Here is a 19,902-nt window from a genome sequence, read left to right as displayed (position 1 = left end):
CTACCCATCCAGGGCGGCATACACACTATAACATGTAGCGGTGTCCACTTACCATGTCAAGCAGGCTAAGGACACATGCTCACTCCTGCCTCCCCCTCTGCACACTTGGACGGACAGTTTGGACATTCTTAAATCAATTTCTGAAACTGACAATCCTTGTAGATGTAGATGCAGAAATCTGCACAGACGTATATCAAAAACTATGGCCTATCAGTAACATCTCAGAACCTCTGAGCTCTATATCTTAATGAAACTGCTTAGATTACACTGACTTTCAGAAGAAGGTAGCTACCGAAGATCTAACCCCACCCTGGTAGGAAAACACAAATGAGGGGCTCCACCTCTACATTAGTATACAAAGACCTTCAAAGGCAACTTGGGTCACATAGGTGATACAAGGCCCAGAGTCCCTTAAAATAGGACCTGGGAGAGGACCCAACTGAGAAATGACTATTTCACATTAAAAGTCTTTCCTGAGGGTTAGAGAGATGGCTCAGTGGTTAAGAGCACTGATGGCTCTTGCAAAGGCCCTGGGTTCAATTCCCTGCACCTACATGATGGCTCACAAACACCTGTAACTCCAGTTCTTCGTCTGACTTCCATGGGCACATGGTACATAAACTACATGCAGGCAAAGCATTTATAAACATAAAATTAAAAAAATAAATCATTTTTTAAAAAGTCTTTTTTTGTATTTCAAGTTGATGGTTGAAGGCTGATATGCATGTTTCTCCTGCTCTGCGCGTGCTGTGAAAGTGTCCAAGAGGTTTACGGCCTAGACTAATCAAGAGAGAGAAAACAAACAGCTTCTTCATTTTACAGAAGGAAGAAGTCAAAATTAAGTGCCCTGCATTAGCAGCCATCTAATAAAGAATAGAAATTCCAGAATGCAAGCATTCTTGGATAAAGAAGATAGGCAGGGACACATGTCACCTTGTGCATGCTACTTACGGTGCCCTGGAAAAGTGGGGGGGGGGGGGGGTGACGGGACAGAGAGTAATGCTCAGAAAGCAAGCTTGCTGTGGGATAATCCTTCTGTACGCGATGAATATATGTTGCTCTCATTTGATTGATTAAAAACTGCTTTGGTCTACAACAAAGCAGACTATAGCTAGGCAGGAAAGCCAAACTGAACACAGAGAGAGAGGGCGGAGTCGGGAGAGATGTGAGCAGCCAACCAAGAAACAAGATGCCAGCATAAAAGCCATGGCCATGTGGCAATATATAGATTAATAGAAATGAGTTAATTTAAATTTAAAAGCTACTTAATAATAAGCCTGAGCTATAGGTAAAGCAGTTTGTAATTAATATTAAACCTCTAAGTGACTACTTAGAATAGGCTGAAGGATGGGATAGGACAGAGAAACATCTGTTTACACAAGCTGCCAGAATTCAGAATGGCATTACTGACCTATAAGTATTTTTTTCAAATTCATACAATACATGGATGTGTTCTTGTGTTTTGTTTTGTTTCTGGAAAAACAGATAAGGAAAATTATTCTCAAAAACAAATCTAAAATATGTTTATAAAAGTAAAAGTCTCACACAAAGTTTAAACGAGATCTTCCCATTTTTAGGAAAGGTTATTTGTTAAGCAGAATTCCTAAGGTTGTTTTATTCTCGTCAATCTGGTACCAGGTCTGTTGCTCTATGTCAATTTCTTCTAGTAAGCCATTAGCAGAAAGAAAACAAACACTTTGGGCTGGAGAGATGGCTCAGTGGTTAAGAGCATTGCCTGTTTTTCCAAAGGTCCTGAGTTCAATTCCCAGCAACCACATGGTGGCTCACAACCATCCATAATGATGTCTGGCGCCCTCTTCTGGCCTGCAGACATACACACAGACAGAATATTGTATACATAATAAAAAAATAAATATTTAAAAAAAAAAAAGAAAAAAGAAAACAAACACTTTATAAGGCCAGAGACAAACTGGAAGAGTACTAAGGATCAGAAACACTGACACAGACCACAGCAGCAAAATCAGTGTCTGGTTCAACAGTAGGCAGAAATGAGGATTAAATGCCACCACTTACGGACATTAACCAAAATTAAGTGACCTGCACTAGCAGTTTGGTCTGGTCAGAAAGATAATCTAACAGGTTCCACTACGTCGATGTCTGGAGAAGAGGAGAATGTCCAGCTGTCCTAGAGCTCTTACAGTGAGGCAGGTGACATGTCGCTGCAGTAAGAACACCAGACACCTTTTACAAGCTCATGTGCCCCCTGTTCTCATGCAGAAAGACTTGGGCATGTTTTTAATGAAACTTCTAGTCTGTGGTCTCCATGACGTAACCCAAACAAATAACAGGGGCTGGCAGACTGAAGGGTCCAGACAATGGTGGGAAATAGTCACCAGGAACTTGGAATTTACGGCACTCCCTTGAAAAACATCATCTCACCTGGCTGCTTCCTAAAGTGTGAAATACATGGTTAACTACACAGCAGACAGCCAAATGCACCTAAAAGCAGTGGCCTTGAAAGAGTAATGCTAACTTAGAAAGGAAAGCAGTGAAGAAAGGCTGGGCTCTAACCAGGGAGCAGGGCCAGGTGAGCATTCTCCTGCACTTAACAGACTTCCTGCACAAACAGCCTCCTCATCAAGGCACCAGCAGAGCAAGCCAGTAAAAGTGATGGAGAGCAGACAACCAAAGGATCAGGGAAGGGAAAGAAGGAAGATATATATATATATATATATATATATATATATATATATATTAAACGGCCACCTGATGAATTTTTAAACAAGCCATAGCTCAGTGGCAGACCATTGTACAACCATGCGGAAGCCCTCAAGTCCCACCCCAGCACCACAAAAAGCACTGATCACCTGGACTCTGAAACTCTGTGTACAGAAACATGCCTGCCCTGGACATGGATGGATGGAATACACAAGAGCTGTAACTTGTCTGTTCCCAACTCTGCTGTGATCCAGTGACTCAAAGGGCCTGGCACACGGTAGGCGCGATGTAGTTATTTGATGTCGTGGTCAGTTTTGGGTCAGTTTGTCACAAGCTAGAGTCATCTGGGAAGAGGAACTTCAACTGACAAAATGCCTCCATCATATTGGCTAGTAGGCAAGTCTGTGGGGCATTTTCTTGACTAACTATTGGTGTGGGCAGTGCCACGCTTGGGTAGTGGTCCTGGGAGATGCAGCACAGGTAACTGATCATGAACCTGAGAGCAAGGCAGTAAGCAGCACTACTCTATGGTCTCTGCTTCAGTTTCTAACACCATGTCCCTGCCATAAATTCCTGCCCTGCCCTCCCTTCATAATGGACCTGGAAAATGAAATAAACCCCATCCTCCCCAAGTTGCTTTTGGTCATGGTGTGTATCACGACAGTAGAAAAGCAAGTTAAGCCAGGCAGTGGTGGTGCAAGCCTTTAATTGCAGCATTTGGGAGGCAGACGCAGGTGGGTCTCTAAGTTCAAGGCCTGTCTGGTCCACAGAAGTGAGTTACAGAACTGCCAGAGCTAGACCAACACAGAGAAACTCTGGGGACGGGGGAGCTAAAACAAATGAATAACGTCAACTGAATAATGAAGAGATTCCACCAGAAAAATGCTACCAAAGCTTATCTCAAAAAATGAAAAAAAGAAAGTCTGGAGAGATGGCCCAGGGGTTAAGAAGATTAGCTGCTTTGCAGAGAACCCAGGTTCAATTCCTAGCACCCACAGGGCAGCTCACAACTGGTACACATAGCCTGAACAGCTATGACCAGGAACTACACCATGAAGATACGAGAATGAGAGGCCAGGGACAGGTAAGACAAACCATCCTGACTGTTCCCAGGGGCAGGTAAGACATGCCACCTTGACTGTTCCACAGTCTGAAGCGTGAGAACTCCCAGATCAGATGAAGCCATCCCCACCAAAATCACATGCCGACAAAAACTAGAAACTTCTGGAGAACTGTCACTAAGTAAGCTGGATCTAGCATGGGAAACCCATCTCAGAATTCAAGGATTACCCAACATCTAGAAAACTTTTAGGGTAACTAACCAAAGAAATAAAAGTAAAGAAGGTGCTGGAAAGACAGCTCAGAAGCTAAGAGCTGTACCCATCTCAGGTGGCTCAGGACCATCTGTAACTCAGTTCCAAGTAGGCACACATGTGGGGCACATACATGCATGCATGGAAAACATATGCATAAAGTAAAAATAAGCGAATCTTAAAAACAAACAAACAAAAAAAAAACTCTGAAAAGTACACATCTGTAATGCTCCCAAGCACAAGGCTTCCTTGGGAAACAGCAGGCTGTCTCCGGCACAGGCCCAGTAGCATCCCCTGACTCCTCCCAACAGTGATAACCTTTCAACCCTTCCTAGCACGAGACTGCTGCACTCTGGCTTTGCGATTTAATGTGTGTCACTTCGTGCAGATTTTAAGTCAGCATCCTCCTGTTCTCTTCCACTATTCCTGTACTCATACAGCAGGCAGGCATTCCTCGGCGTTTACTGTTTCTTACTCCGTGTGAGTAGTATGGAGCAATCTGAACACAGTTCATCGAACGCTTGTGTGTGCGCGCTGTCTCAGTTAGGTCAAGCTTGCTGCGAACTTTGAGCCTTGAGGCTAACCCTAACTGCTGGGGCTATCTCACTTAGCAATCATCACAGCCACCCGTGAAATAAACTGGGAGACAGTAACCCCATTCCACTACTCACTCCAATCAGTAATCTAAACTGCACACATCACGAATAAGAGTAAAGTCGGGGGGGGGGGGGAGGTAAACAAATAGAATTCAACAGTTATTGGATGGGGTTTAAAAAAAAAAGCAAATATGTTTCCAACCTGAGTGAGCAAAATGTTTAATAACACCCACCCAGCACTTCCCCCCCCCTCCAAAGCCCCTCCTTGTCGGTCCTGTATAGAGCAGTATCCAGCACACACGTCAGTGCTCAGAATTGCTCAAGACGCCCGCAGTGCGGGTGTGATTAAAACACCTGCGGGCCGAGCGCTCGCCCTCTGGGGTCCATGCCGGCCCTCGGCCTTACTCGGCCACCCTCCAAGCGGGTCCCTTCTCCCTAAACCCTGCCCGGGAAGCCCAGAATCCTCGCCGTCAGTGTGAGCACGCTCGCAGGTGCGGGTCAGCCACAGGCGGCACCGACCTCTGGTCTCCTCCAGGCCCACCTGAAACTCCAGGCCGTAGATTACCGGCGCGTCGTCCTCCATGACACACGGCTCGCCCTTCCGCTCACGCCTCAGCGCCCGAGTCCGGCCTCACCGGCGAACGGCTAGAACCCATTCATTCATTCCCCGCTGAGAAAAAGAGGCTCCACGCCCCGGGCCGGCTCCCTGACGGGTCACTTCCTGTTTTCTTCGTGGCGTCGTCAATACGCTCCTCCCCGGCGACCAATGGCGGAGGCGCTTTTCTCGCGCGCATGCTCATTTGGATCCGCAGGCCGGCTAGGAGCCGCGGGGGCTCCTGGGTCGGAGGGCGGGACCGGGAGCAAATGCTGCTGGACGGGCGGCCACTAGGGCGGCGCTCTAGCATTCCCGACCTGCTCCCTGGAGCTTCCGCGGCCCACGTCCTAAAGAGAGCAGCTAAATGGGCATTATGGTTGGCAATGCTTAACTCTAAACATGGTCCTGAGCATCAGACCACTGCCAGCAGCCTTTGCTCCAGCCTCAGCGGCAGATTCTTAAACGTCCGTTTAAAGATAAGCTGCTGCAAGCTTGCCGGGTGGTGGTGACGCTTGCCTTAACCCCAGCACTTGGGAGGCAGAAGCAGGTGGATCTCTGTGAGTTCGAGGCCAGCCTGGTCTACAAGAGCTAGTTCCAGGACAGGCTCCAAAGCTACAGAGAAACCCTGTCTCGAAAAACAAAACAAAACAAAAAGATGCTACAATTTTGAGTCAAGACGGCAGCGGTGTACGGGAGCCGTGAAGGGCAGCTGTGTCCATTTCCCATGAGAGACCAGTCCTGCACAGCGACACAACTGCGCCATGATCTATACTGCCCAGAGCTCCCACAGACAGAAGTCTCTTAAGTCCTGTTCTGGCATGGAGAGTACTGGAAGATAAGAATGCATCCCAGGGAATCCACTGGACTGGCTCAATGGAGTTCACACACGTTTCTTTTGTGTTTGTGACTTTTCCCAGTATCTCGGACTGACCTTCATGACAGCGGTTTATATGACACTACCATTAGTTCCCTTAGCAGTCACCCACTGGTCACCTCTGTGTCCAACATCGTGACTTCCAGGGGAAATCTCTGGCCACTGTCTTCCACCAATCGCAATTCTACAAATGTCATCAGTTATAGCAGAGGGTTCGCCGCTTGGCTGTAACCCAGCTACCCAATGCTTCCAAAGCATGCTTGAAAAGTGTATCGATTTAGATTTACTTCTTATTCTGACTGTAAAAGTCCATCCAATTGTTACCATGTAAGACAGCAGAATTTAATCAAGGTAACCTGAATCTATGTTCCCAGCTGTCACTCATCACTGGCTCCAGAATAAGCCCTTAATCCCCTTTGAGATGAGAGCTGTGTTTTCAAACTGTCACAACCTTTTTCTGAGATAACACTAGAAATCAAGAAAGAGGAGTCCTTGACTGTAGAACCGTACTCAGTCAACCCACTCAAGCAGGCGGAACTGACTCTTGACCATCCCTACTCCCCATCTTTATGGACGTTAGCACACACTGCCACAGACACAGGTGGGGAAGTGGAGACCAGCAAGCGCAAAGACAAGGTCCTAGGGGAAATCATCCTTGGTTGGAGCCAGCCCCAAGGGAGGATGATTTCCTTCAATCACTGGGCCCACCCTTCTCGCTCTCCAAATGTTTGGGGCTTTATGTCCCGCCCACCGCTCATGGACCGGAAATGTGCCTGGCTTCCGGCTTCCAGTGGGAGCTCCCGAACTGAGCCTATGCGGAAGTCGGGCTTTAACTAGCCGGCACGCGCAGGCGCACAAGTTCATGGGCGCTTGGATCTTGAGTCGGCTTCCGGTCTCCAGTCCTCTCTTCGGACCCTTTTCACCCGAGTGGGATCCGCCCCCGGGAGCGGGTGGCAGGTGAGGAGTGGGCCGCAGTCAGGAGGGGTCGCCGGGGCCCTCGACCTTCCGCGTGTAGTCACCGCCTTCTTCCGCGCTGGGTTGGGACCCGCCAGTCTGTATGTGGCAGCCCCAGCAGGGATTGCCTGTTGACTTTAGCCAATTCTGTGCCCACTGTGGTTTTAGACAAGGTACACGCCCTCCAGGCCTCAGTTTCTCGTGTACAGAGCGAGGTTCATGTGCTTGTATAGTAGAAACCCGTGTTACATCACCATTGCTCATGGTACGGTTTTGTTTACCCCAACTCCTGCTCCTGCCCTCCTCGGTGTCTCATATCCCCACACTTAAAACACCGCGGTAAGCCAAACGCGAGGGGCCTTAGAGACGGGCTTAACCTGAGCAGTGAAGAGTGAGTCGTGTTGGCTGGGCAAAGTGTTTCGTGCCTGTAAACCCAGCGTTCGGTAGATTGAGACAGGAAGACTGCAAGTTTGAGGTCAACCTGGGCTAAGTAGGGGGACCCCCGCATCTCCAAAAGAAAAGGAAGGAAGGAGAAATAGTGGTGGAAAGAGAGCACTGATTTCAGATACTTGTCTTCTGACTATACACACAAATGAGTAAATACAGTAGGAGGGGGTGTTGGTGCAGCACCTGTACCAGCCTTTGGGTTGTGGAGGCAGGAGGATCAGGAGTTCAAGGTCAACTTCTGTCACATAATTTAAGGCCGGCTTAGGTTACCTAAGTCCTTGATTTATAAAAACAAATTTTCACACATAAGAAAAAGCTAAGTAAAGCCAGGCGTGGTGGCACACACTTGGGGGAGGGGGGGGGCGCCAGAGGCAGGCAGATCTCTGTAAGCTAGAGGCCACCCTGGTCTACAAAGCAAGTTCAGGACAGGTAGTACTGTTACACAGAGAAACGCTGTCTGGGGGCAGGAAGCTAAGTAAAAACAAAAATATCAGTCAGCCATTATGTAGTGAAATTGGGGTATATGTACACTGTTGCAGGGAATGGAAAAAGGGCTTCTATTGAACTGGAAAAACTAGTTCCTTGTTAAAATAATAAGGTGATTACTGTCAGTTGGTGGTGGCATATGTCTTTAATGCCAGCACTCTGGAGGCAGAGACTAGCAGATCTCTGAGTTTAAGGCCAGCCTGGTCTACCGAGTGAGTTCAAGGATAGCCAGGGCTACATAGAAAAACTCTGTCTCAGAAAGCAAAAACACGAACAAAAGCATGATTACCTTCTGATCTAGCACTTCCATCTCTGCCCATTAGAACAGGGTATACCAAAGAACTGAAATTAGAATCTCAAAGATACATACATTCACACATCCTGTTCACAGCAGCAGTGTGCCCGGTCCCTAGAGGCTAGAAGGAACCCAAGTATCTGGTAATGGGTAAATGGATAAACAAACTGCCACATGCCTGCAGTACATGTTAGTCACCTGTCAAAGGGAAGGAAGGACCATATGTGTTGCAGCATGGATGTTCGGTACAGTGTAGAGAATGATCTATGATAGCCATGATTCCTGTTTAATAACAGAGCATCTAGGGAAGGAAAGCCCATACGTGCTGCAGCATGGCTGTTCGGTACAGTGTGGAGAATGATCTATGATAGCCATGATCCCAGTTCAAATGGGTGATCATTTAGCAAGCAAGAGAGCAAACAGCATGCAGCAGACAGAAGAACAAGCAGGCAGCAAACCTTATCCAGTCAGAGCCCACAACGTCCACCAGAGAAGACTGAAGGAGTCCGAGTGTGAACAAAGGACATTAAATTGGTACTCACGACATACTGCAGAATCTGCAGGGGAAGTGCCAGTCATGCTGGAGTTCTGGATGGAGGGTCCTGGGCAGGGCAGAGCGTCCTTCATGAATGAGTCTCACGGTGTCTCTTGCCAATGGTTACCTTCTGTCTCTTCTCAAGAGCATGTTTTTTACCATCAAGATGTGTTATTGTTCTCAGCCTGTACGTAGGCAAGGGCCCTCGGAGGACACTATGAGGTAGACATGGTTGGGCCTGAGGGGGCAGGGGTGCGGATCCTGCAGTCAGGGCAGACAGCACTTGGGCACTGATAACTATATATTATAGTGGATGAGTGCTTTATGAGTCTATTTAAATGTACTTCCTGGAAATTTAAAAGCAACAGAAGTAGGATGTTGATTGTCCATGTGTGAGTTGGGGGTTGGGTAGTGCTATGGGATGTTCTTCTGTATATGTGTTGCTTTACTGGTTGATGAAGAAAGGTGTTTTGGCCAGTGACTTAGCAGAGTAAAGCCAGGCAGGAAATCCTAACAGAGATATACAGAGAGAGTAGGCAGAGTCAGACAGATGCCTTGTAGCTGACGAAGGAGGCAGATGCCATGGAGCTGCCCAAGAAGTAAGAGGTAACAAACCACGAGCCTCAAGGTAAAATATAAAATAATAGAAATGGGTGAATTTAACATGTAAGAGCTAGCTAAAAATACGCCTGACACATTGGCCAAACAGTGTTGTAATTAATATTGTTTTTGCATGATTATTTTGGTCTGGGTGAATGGGAATGAACGAGCAGTCTCCGCTTTCAGGGTAGATTTAATGGGTATAGAATTTTTGTTTTGCAAGATGATCAAAATCCTAGCAGCTGATTAGACAACAACAAGAATGCGCAAACTTAAAAATGCTGAGCAGTGAATTTGTGTGTATTTTATCACTTCAAAATAAGTAAACTAGAAAAAGAGAAATTTCTAATTTTATATTATTTGGATGTGAAACTATTAAAACCTTTGTTCCTCTGAGCAGCAAGATCTAGGTAGCACACAGCCTATCATCTCAGAACCGCAGAGGTTATGAGTTCAAGTCCACCCAGGTTATATGAGATCCTTTCTCGGAAAAAAAAAAAGCAAGTTACTTGCCAACACTAGAAATAGACAATGATGCGATTTGTGACTGCCTCTGTTTTCAGGCAACATGGAAAAAGCTAAAGATGGTGAACAGAGCCCAAGTGAGACATCTTCTCCAGCCCAGGCGAGGCCTGAACCTATCCCTGGGGCAGCGTCTGGGGAGGAGGGCCAGCTGCTGTATCACGAGGAGACCATTGATCTTGGTGGAGACGAGTCTGGATCTGACGAGAAGGATCCCTTGTCCGAAGACTCTCGCCGCTTCGTCGATAAGCTGAACGAGCACATGATGGAGAGCGTGCTCATCTCCGACTCTCCGAACAACAGCGAGGGTGACGTGAGTGACCTCGGCTGTCTGCAGGATGTCGCCGAGCCCCCAGGAGGCACCACTGATGGCAGGCTGCCCAGCGCCACAGACAGAGAAGGGGCGGACACTCTGAGCACTGGCAGTGAAACCGATGGAGACGATACACCCAGAGACGTTTCAGACATGACACCCGATAGTAGAGCATCTCTGAAAGAAGACTCAATGCGGGAAGGTGTGCCGGGCATGCCTGCGCTGGAGAAGGCTGGCACGGAGGACGTGGGGCCCAGGGATGGCCAAGCTCACCCAGAGGAGCAGATCTCAGAAGCATCATCCAGTCTGTCCCCCAAGGACGAGCCCGTACCTGTCTGCACCATCTTCAGCCAGGCCACCTCCACTCCTTCCCAGCCGCACTTGTTTCTGCAGGATGGCTTCGAGTCCCAGATGGTGAAATCTCCCAGTTTCAGTAGCGCCAGTGAGACATCAGCCAAGACCCCTCCTCCAATGGTCCAGCCCAGTCCCAGCCTGAGTACATTTTTTGGAGATGGCGTGAGCTCCAATTCCTTGGCCTCTGACTTCTTTGACTCCTTCACAACTTCTACTTTCATTTCGGTCAGTAATCCCAACGCAGGCTCCCCAGTTCCAGAAAGGCTATCTTCACTCCCTGCCCCCGTGGGAGAAAAGTTGCCAGAGTCCACCAGCCCCTCTTACTCTACGAGGGTGGAAAGATCGGAATCAGGTGTTTCCCCGGAACCTCTGGAGTCTGAGTCTCCAAAGCCATTCTCACAGATCCAGGCTGTGTTTGCCGGCAGTGACGACCCCTTCGCCACAGCCCTGAGCATGAGTGAGATGGACCGGAGAAATGATGCGTGGCTCCCCAGCCCGGAGACCAGAGAGGTCCTGATGAAGGTGGCGACCCAGCAGTATGGCACCGTGTTCATAGACAAGGAAAACCTCACCATGCCTGGCCTCAAGTTTGACAACATTCAGGTAGCGTGCAGAACGTTTCTGTGTCTGTATCTTACCCCTTTTCATCTCTTCCTGGAAATGTGTGTCATGGGCTTGGTAGCAGTTACAACTCTAGCCTCCTAAGCAGGATCAATTTTGGAAGAAATTAAATAAAGAATGCATTCTAGGGCTGGAGAGATGGCTCAGTGGTTGGTAGTGTTTGCTTTTCCAGAGGACTAGAGTTCAGTTCCCAGTGCTTGCAGCTACCTATAACTCCAGCTCCAAAAGAGCCAATAGCCTTTGGCAGGGCAGACATTGCACTCAAGTGCACATACCCCACCCCACCCCCAGACAGACAAACACACACTCACACATACACACACACAACTAAAAATAAATGTTTATAAAAGAAAAGTGCCCTTCAGAGGTTTTGCCTGATAGTTGGAGATTAGGTCAGACCCCAGCGTAGGGCAATGGATGACTGAAGGAACTAAAGACCTCGGGATGGCTGTAGTGCTGGGTCTGTAACTTTCCAGGATTCTGCAATTCATAAGTTCTAATCCATTGGTTCTCAACCTGTGTGTGGTGACCCCCTTTAGGGTCGAACAGCCCTTTCACAGGGGTCACCTAAGACCAGCGGATAAGACAGATGTTTATATTACAATTTATAGCAGAACAAAATTACAGTTATGAAGTAACAACCAAAATAATGTTATGGTTGGGGATCATCACAAGCTGAGGAAATGTGTTAGAGGGTTGCAGCATTAGGAAAAGTTGAGAACCCTTCTAATCGGTCATCAGCCTTACACATGGCCTTTAGTGTGCGCATGGCTTCTTCTGGGAACTCCAGTGTACTCAGTGCTCATCTGCTGTCCTCCCTCCGACACTGCAGTGGCTTGGGTGTCCTTTGTTCTAAATCAGCTTTCTAAAACACTTACATTGGAATTCGTTTACCAAGTGGCTTATCTCATTATCTAATTAAAAGTCTCCTATTTATGGGATAAATTTCTATTACTTATTTATTAGGCAACTTTGGTGGCAATTCAATTAAGTTAGAGAGGCCGTAGAGTGATGCTTGCGAGGCCGTGTTTGGTGATAGTGGCACCCCACAAGGACTTGCACGTCTTCATCCAAGCGCTCTGCTGATGGTGTCTTAGTTAGGTTTACTATTGCTGTCGTAAGACACCATAACTAAACAACTTGGGGGAAGAAGGGATCATTTCACTCAGAGTTCCTCATCCAAGCGCTCTGCTGATGGTGTCTTAGTTAGGTTTACTATTGCTGTCGTAAGACACCATAACTAAACAACTTGGGGGAAGAAGGGATCATTTCACTCAGAGTTCCATATAATAGTTCATCTTTCAAAGCAGTGAGGGCAGAAAGCAGGGAGGAGCTGGAGGCAGGAGCTGATGCAGAGCCCATGAAGGGTACTGCTTACTGGCTTGCTTGGCTTGCGCTCTATAGACCCCAGGGTGCCAGCCCAGGAATGGCACCGTCCTCCATGAACAGGGCCCTCCCCCATCAGTCACTGATTAAGAAAATGCCCCGACAGGTTCACTGCAGCCTGATGTTCTGGAGGCATATTCTCAATTGAGGCTCCCTCCTCTCAGATGACTCCAGCCTCTGTCAGGTTGACATGAAGTTAGCCGGCCAGCACAGGTGGTCTTCTTTGCTTTTCATCACATGTAGCGAGCATACAGTATCATAGGCGTTCACTGTGACATTTCCATACTCGGATAGCACGTCTTTTGCTCATATTCGCCTCCCATCTTAGTCTCCTGTCCTCTCTGTCACCAGCCAGCTTCTTTTCTCCAAAGTCCATTCTGCTTGTCATGGTGGACGTGGGGGGGGGGGGGTCGTGTATGCATGTGTTTTGATCTAGGCTACACATATGGAAGAGAATATAAGATATTTATCTTTCTCTTTTCCCTTCTAGTATCCTCTCTCACTCCTCCCTTTTCTCCCCTCCCCCAAAAAAAGTCCCCTTTCTACTTTCATTTCTAGTGGTTTTTTTCCCATGGAAAATGTTTTGTTTTAGAAAGAAAAACAGAATTAAGGACTCTGTCCTGCTGCTTTGTATTAGAGTTATTTTATACATATACATGTGTAGAGATCTATATATGTTTACAAACAGGTATGCAAATGTTTTCTGGTTATTAGATTAACATTTCCTCATGCAACCATTAGAAACAGTCAAAAATCAGTAGAAAATGTGTGATAGCAACAGCAAATTATTTACTTCAGTTTTTTAATGTAGATTCCTCACTGTACAGAAACTGCGAAATATGTCTTTCATGTTCTACATTATCTCATTTAACCATCTTTACTTGGATATTTTTCCCTACAAATGGCATGACTTTGTTCTGCCTTATGACCGCAGAGAACTGCATTGTGTTTACAGACCATCTTCTTTCCACTCATCTGCTGGTGGTACCTCGGCTGGTTCTGCATTTTGACTGTTGTGAGTCTGGTGCGGCAGTACAGGTAGATTACAGGTCTCTACTGAGTGCGCATGAGTGACAGGGATCTCTACTACACTTAGATGTTTAGAGATCTCTGGGGTGCAGGACACGTGGGTGACAAGGGTCTCTGTGGGGTGCAGAACTCGTGGATGACGGGTCTCTGTGGGGTGCAGAACTCGTGGATGACGGGTCTCTGTGGGGTGCAGGACTCGTGGATGACAGGGGTCTCTGTGGAGTGCTGGACACGCGGATGATGGGGGGATCTCTGTGGGGTACAGGACACACAGATGACAGGGATTTCTGTGGGGTGCAGGACTCGTGGATGACAGGAATCTCTGTGGGGTGCTGACTTCAGGAGCTTGACTTCCTTCTAGGGTAAACCTTGAATGACTTAGCTGAATTACATGTTGTTGTTGTTGTTGTGTTTGTTTTAGAGACAGTGTTTTGGTACATAGCCCAGGTTGTGCTTGAACTTACTGCCTAACTCAGGCTAATAACAAATTCATAGTTCTCTTGTCTCAACCTCCCGAGTCTGGGATCACAGTCCTGAGCCACCATATCCACCTCATGTAATAGTTCTGTTTTTACGGAACCTCTGCACAGATTCCTATGACGTTTGCACCAACTGCTGATCTCAGGGCTCTTGCCGTGGTTCTGGGTGCTCTGTGTCACCCTGTGCTGTCTATATCTATCATAGAGATGACAAATTGTGTTCAGATCTATATCTGAGCTGAAGAACCGGAAGTTGCCTCTAATCATCTGGAAAATACAAATAAAACCACAGAGACTGTCAGCTCATTCCTGTTGGGATGGCTGTTAACAGACAGGCTATGGCGATGATTGCAGTGAATGCAAATTAGTAAGCCGTTATGAAAAGCAACATGGACGCACTTCAAGATATTAGAACTGAAATCACCATATGATCCAGTCAGAGCTGAGGTCAGCAGCATAGAGAAAGCTGGACTCCCGTGCTCTTTACAGCCTTGTGCACAGTAGGGCAGTACAGTCAGCCTGAGTATCCATTTCCGGGTCCAGAGGTAAAGAGAACGTGGTGGGTGCATGCAGATGACTGAGTCTTTACAAAGAAGGGACTGCTGTCGTTTTGACAATATGTGACAGCATGAAGGGTGAGATATGAAATGAAATAACTCAAGCAAAGAAAGATAAATGCCACTTTTTGGGTGGGGGTTCAAGACAGGATTTCTGTGTAGCAGCCCTGGTTGTCCTGGAACTCTTTCTGTAGTCCACGCTGGCCTTTAACTCACAGAGATCCTCCTGTCTCTGCTTCTCAAGTGCTGGGATTAAAGACATGCGCTACCACCACCCAGCATACCATATATTCTTGTTTAGAAAAGAAAAGGAATGAACTCATGGCAGAGTGTACTGTAGAAGTTAGTGGGAACTGAGTCTGAGGTACAGTCATGTGAGCGAGGTCTAATGTGTAGTATGATGGCCCAGTTAGAATGCTGCACAGTTAGCTTAGAATGTATGACAGTGGGTTTTATGTCACACCTACACTGTAGCTATGGGTAGTGATGGTGATTAGTTCATCTGTGTTATTTGGTACACCGTCTCCTATATTTAATTAGCAGGTTGGACACCCTGGATACATAGTTTTTGTGTCAGTTACGTATCTTAAAAGAAAAATGATGTCAGGCATAGTAGCACACTTATATCCCTGGATTTGAGAAATGGAAGCAGAGGATCAAGACTTCAGGCTCAGCCTAAATACCAAGTCCAAGGTGGAACTGGGTGTGCTGGCTAGTTTTATGTTGCCTGGCACAGGTTAGAGTCATTTAAAAGGAGGGAGCCCTAATTGAGAAAATGCTTCTATGAGACCTAGCTATGGGACATTTTCTCAATTAGCAATTGACGGGGGAGGGCCCATCCCATTATGAATGTTGCCATCCCTGGACTGATGATCCTGGGTTCTATAAATAAGCAGCCTGAAGAAGCCATGAGCAATAAATCAGTAAGCAGCACCTTTCTGTGGCCTGTGCATCAATTCCTGCCTCCAGGTTCTGTTTGAGCTCCTGTCCTGACTTCCTTCAGTGATGGACAGTGATGCAGAAGAATAAGCCAAATACATTCTTTCCTCCCCTCAAGTTGCTCTCGGTCATGGTGTTTCATCGCAGCAATACTAACCCTAACAACCAAGACATTAGACTATCTGAGAGCTTGCCTCAAAAAAAATAAGTTAAAAAAACCACATTAAATAAAATAAAATGTTTTATATTTAACCATATTCCTTTCAACAGTAGAATTAGAAGACCGGAGAGGTGGCTGTGGTTGGAAGGGCTTTCTGCTCTCACGGAGGACTCACGGTTGATTCCCAGCACTCGCGGAAGGTGGCTTACAACCTCCTGTAACTCCAGGTTCAGGGACGCGACACGCTCCTCTGACCTCTACAGGCACTGCGCATGGGGCATTCACTCACACAGACACAAAATGAAGCAGAGCTGGGAATCAAACTAACCAAACGGTTTAATTTTAGCAACTGGTCAAGAATAGCATGTTTGGGGACATGCAGATCTTTGAGGGTCTCATAAACTACCAGGTCCATAGACATTCCCTTACCGATGCATGAGTGTTGGACGAACCCTGCATTGAAGGGACTGTTTCAGGTGCTTGCTTTGCTAATACCATGTGTGACCCAGAGGATCCGTAGAGGAGCGGTAAAACTTTAATGAACCCGCCGGGCGGTGGTGGCGCACGCCTGTAATCCCAGCACTCGGGAGGCAGAGGCAGGTGGATCTCTGTGAGTTCGAGACCAGCCTGGTCTACAGAGCTAGTTCCAGGACAGGCTCCAAAACCACAGAGAAACCTTGTCTCGAAAAAACCAAAAAAAAAAAAAAAAAACTTTAATGAACCCTTGAGTTGGAACTTCTGAGCTGCATTAATCCAGTCCCCAGTGGCAACAAAAGTGACAGTGGCTGGATTGGGTAGGAGTTTGTGTCCCTGTAATAGAGAAGTCAGCTGAATATGACCAGGTCTGTGGGGTGGCTTTCCCCCCAACAAAAGTGGGTCCAGGCATTAAGACCCCCGCCGTCAGGATGAGGGAAGAAGGGCCACGTGAGCCTTCCTTTGGTAGGTATATCTACTGGAAAACAAAGTCTGTGTACCCTTGGCCCTTGGCCCAGGACTCAGCCTCTTGACCTCAGCAGCCCACATATCAGAGTGAGTTGGGCAAAGGTAAGGTGTTATGTCCCTAGAAGGTGAGAGCGGAAATTTATGGTTATTAAGTCTCTTCTGCCATGACTTCCCCTAGCAGAAAATGTCTAAGGTTCTCAAATCTAGAGTCAGCGCTATTGCTAAACTGTCAAACCCTATCGCTGTACCCACCATAGTGCATAAATGCATGTGGCCCTTGGCTGCACCTGCGGTGTGTCCAGCAGGTGAGTGGGTTCCAGATCTGTCCCGTGTTGAATTATTAGAAACCGTAGGCAGGGTTTTAGATAAGTAAAACTCATCATGCCGCCAGTGTCTGTCCTGTGTGTGTCACGCACACCCAAGCTCCTATGAGTTATTTAGTAAAATAACAGTGTTGCACGTAAGGTGTGTTGAGTACAAGTGGTTCTAGCCCGAGAGGCTGAAGCCGAGGACTGAGTCCACGGCCAGCCTGAGTGACATAACAAGGCATTTGTGCTGAGGCCTGTGTGTGCATGTATGCCACTGTTTTCCTTAGCTTGTTTGTGGAAAATGTGTGCTTAGCTGTGTGATAAACAGCTGAACTGGCTTCCGAAATCAGTGTAGCAGTTTGTGTCCTCTTCAGCGTCATTGATTGTCCTGGGAAGTTGGGGACATGTCAAAGTCGTTGTTCTGCTTCACAGTGCTGGTGTCTGTGTAGTGCTATCTCACTGGAATTTGAATTTGCACTCACTAGTCACTTCTGTTATCAAACTCATTTTGGTATATAGGCCATTTTTTAATTTTTTTCCTTGCATTTATTTACTTATTTGTTGAGAGGAAGCATATGTAGAAATCAATGGACAACTTGTAGAAAGGGGCTCTCCTTCTACCATGTGATCAGGCTTGGCACCATCTTCACCCACTGAGCCATCCTGCCAGCCCTCAGATGCCAATTTGTGAAGTTATCTGTTTAAAAAAAAATGTCTTTTATGCTTTGGATATTTGTCTTACTATTATTGGCTGATTTTAAAGCTCTTTAACTGTTCTGATGGAATTGAGCGATATTTATAGGAAATATTGTTCCCTATTCTGGACCTCGCTATTACATATTCTTCTGATGTCTTGGAAAGCCGAAACCCTAATTTTTTATTGTAGGCCTATTAGTCCATGTGTATTCTCCCAGCTGTCGTTAACTTGAAATCCTATTACACAGTCATGTTTGAAGGCACAAGGGATACTTTGTTACTATCTTCTGGGGAGCTTCACGGTTTTCACCTTTGTTCTTCAATAGCTCGGGTGTGCTTCCTCCCAGATTGCTCTTAAGATTTAATCACTCTGGGGTGGAGAGATGCTCAGTGGTTAAGGGCACTTGATGGTCCTTCTGAGGATGGTTCAGCTCCCAGCACTAATGTGGCAGCTCACAGCCATCCATAACTCCAGTTCCAAGGGATCTGACACCTCTTTCTGACCAGGCATGCACATGCATACATGCAGGCCAAGCAGTCATGCAGATAAAAATAAATAAATCTAAAAAGAACAAGATTAAAAGCTTGAAAGAGCCATGAGGCTGGACTGGAGAAATGGCTCAGTGATCAAGATCACTTGTTTTTTCAAAGAACCCAAGTTCAGTCCCCAGCACCCTGACCTTCAAGAACTACTCAGGCCCCTCAGGAGAATGGTGTGGTGTGCTCATGGCTTTTCCTCAACGACCCCTATTCTTTCCGGGGTTTGAGGAGACCTCAAGTTCCACCTGGATCCCAGCCCCACTGCAGAAGCTTCCTCTCCTCATCCTCGTGGGCATAAGGGATATAATGTGTACGACCCCATCATCTCACTTGCCCTCTTCACCTTCAGTTAGGGACACCGCAGATTCAGGCCCATCCTTAGATGTGTGGTGACAGCTAAAACATTGATTAGTCAGATATACCTTTCTACCCCAAGTCTCCTGTTGTAACTAATCCCTTTTTAGTTTTTACATTATTTATTCATTATTATCAGTGTATGTATTGGGTGTGTACATGTTCCACAGAGCATATATGACGGTCAGAGACAACGTCATAGAGTTGGTTCTCTCCTCCACCTTTATGTAGATTCCAGGGACTGTACTCCGGTCACCAGGATGGCCTGGTGTGAGAGAAGCGCTGTTACCTGTTGAGCCGTCCTACACACGCCATAACTAAACTTTAAGGAAAAGAATTTAAGGATAAAAGATATTTATGGTGTGCTCTCATCAATGGACAGCGTCACTAGGATAGAGGAGATGTTGTCCGCCTGCCCCATCTGGCATGCAGAATTGAGTTTGCTTTTTGCCCAGCTCTCTGCCCCCCCCCTCCAGCCCCAGGAATTTTCTGTATCTGGCACAGGTAGCATTTTTACAGTTGACGGGATCACATATGTCAGCCTTTTAAACACCCCTTGTAGATCTCTCAGCTGCTCTTGCGGCTGTGATAATTGAAGTATTATACCTTATTCTCCAAAAGCAGGAATTACAAAATGACTGCTACTGAATTTTACCCTAGTTTAGGAAGATGTGTGGCCTGGCCCTCTTCAAGCACCAGGCTCACCCACCACACAAGGGCAGAAACAGCACAGAGCCCACACGACCCTCCTGCTGAGGCTGCCCGCCTGCCTCTCTAGGTGCCTAAAGAGCAGACAGTGTCAACAGGACAGGAAGCATCATCTCCAGCAGGCAGGTCTGGGTTCCCCTCAGCCTATGCACACAGTCTGCACTGTCAGGGCTGCTTGGTGTGAGCATACTGAATAATTGTCCCTGTTTGTTGTTGACTTGGTACATCAGTCACCTCCGTTATGTAGTCTTGGAGCATGAGGAACTTGTGAAAGACATTGTCGCGGGACTCAGCACGTCCCATGCTTCATGCGAGTTAGGTTTTCCCTGTCATTCAAGTCATAGGCCCTTTTTCCCTGTGCAGCTCACATGAACCTTTTCTTCCTCCCCCTGGTTTTCTGTGACTTCCCTTTTAAAAGAAGTAAAATGCTTGAAGTAATACCTCAGGCACTCAACCCTGTCTCCAGGTGGGCGTAACCAGATGAATCAAGTTGGGGGACAAGAGTAGCCCCAGTGCAGAAATAATCTTAAAATGAATCCTCCAACTCCAGCGAGCCCAGATCCCTAGGTACGAGGCTAGGACAGAGCTTGGATATGAACTTGTCATTATAAGAGACCTGT

The 19,902-nt window shown here is 47.0% G+C and overlaps 2 protein-coding genes across 3 annotated transcripts in view; one reads left to right on the top strand and one right to left on the bottom strand.

The window, feature by feature from the left end:
* Eipr1 (EARP complex and GARP complex interacting protein 1) overlaps window positions 1–5,332 on the bottom strand; it is a 116,517-nt gene extending 111,185 nt beyond the window's left edge. For both annotated transcript variants that reach the window (XM_041630295.1, XM_041630296.1), the window contains exon 1: window positions 5,130–5,332. In XM_041630295.1, coding sequence (XP_041486229.1) covers window positions 5,130–5,171 — 42 coding nt within the window. In that variant the 5' untranslated portion in view covers window positions 5,172–5,332. The remainder of the gene's footprint in view (window positions 1–5,129) is intronic.
* Window positions 5,333–6,862: 1,530 nt separating this feature from the next.
* Trappc12 (trafficking protein particle complex subunit 12) overlaps window positions 6,863–19,902 on the top strand; it is a 69,535-nt gene continuing 56,495 nt past the window's right edge. Inside the window, exons 1-2 of the mRNA XM_041630452.1 lie at window positions 6,863–7,014; window positions 9,938–11,166. Coding sequence (XP_041486386.1) covers window positions 9,943–11,166 — 1,224 coding nt within the window. The 5' untranslated portion in view covers window positions 6,863–7,014; window positions 9,938–9,942. The remainder of the gene's footprint in view (window positions 7,015–9,937; window positions 11,167–19,902) is intronic.

Source organism: Microtus oregoni, unplaced genomic scaffold (assembly GCF_018167655.1).
Source record: "Microtus oregoni isolate MIOR12 unplaced genomic scaffold, Mior012 000034F_ref0000314, whole genome shotgun sequence".
NCBI classification, from domain to species: Eukaryota; Metazoa; Chordata; class Mammalia; order Rodentia; family Cricetidae; genus Microtus; species Microtus oregoni.
This window is presented reverse-complemented; position numbering and strand designations above follow the sequence as displayed.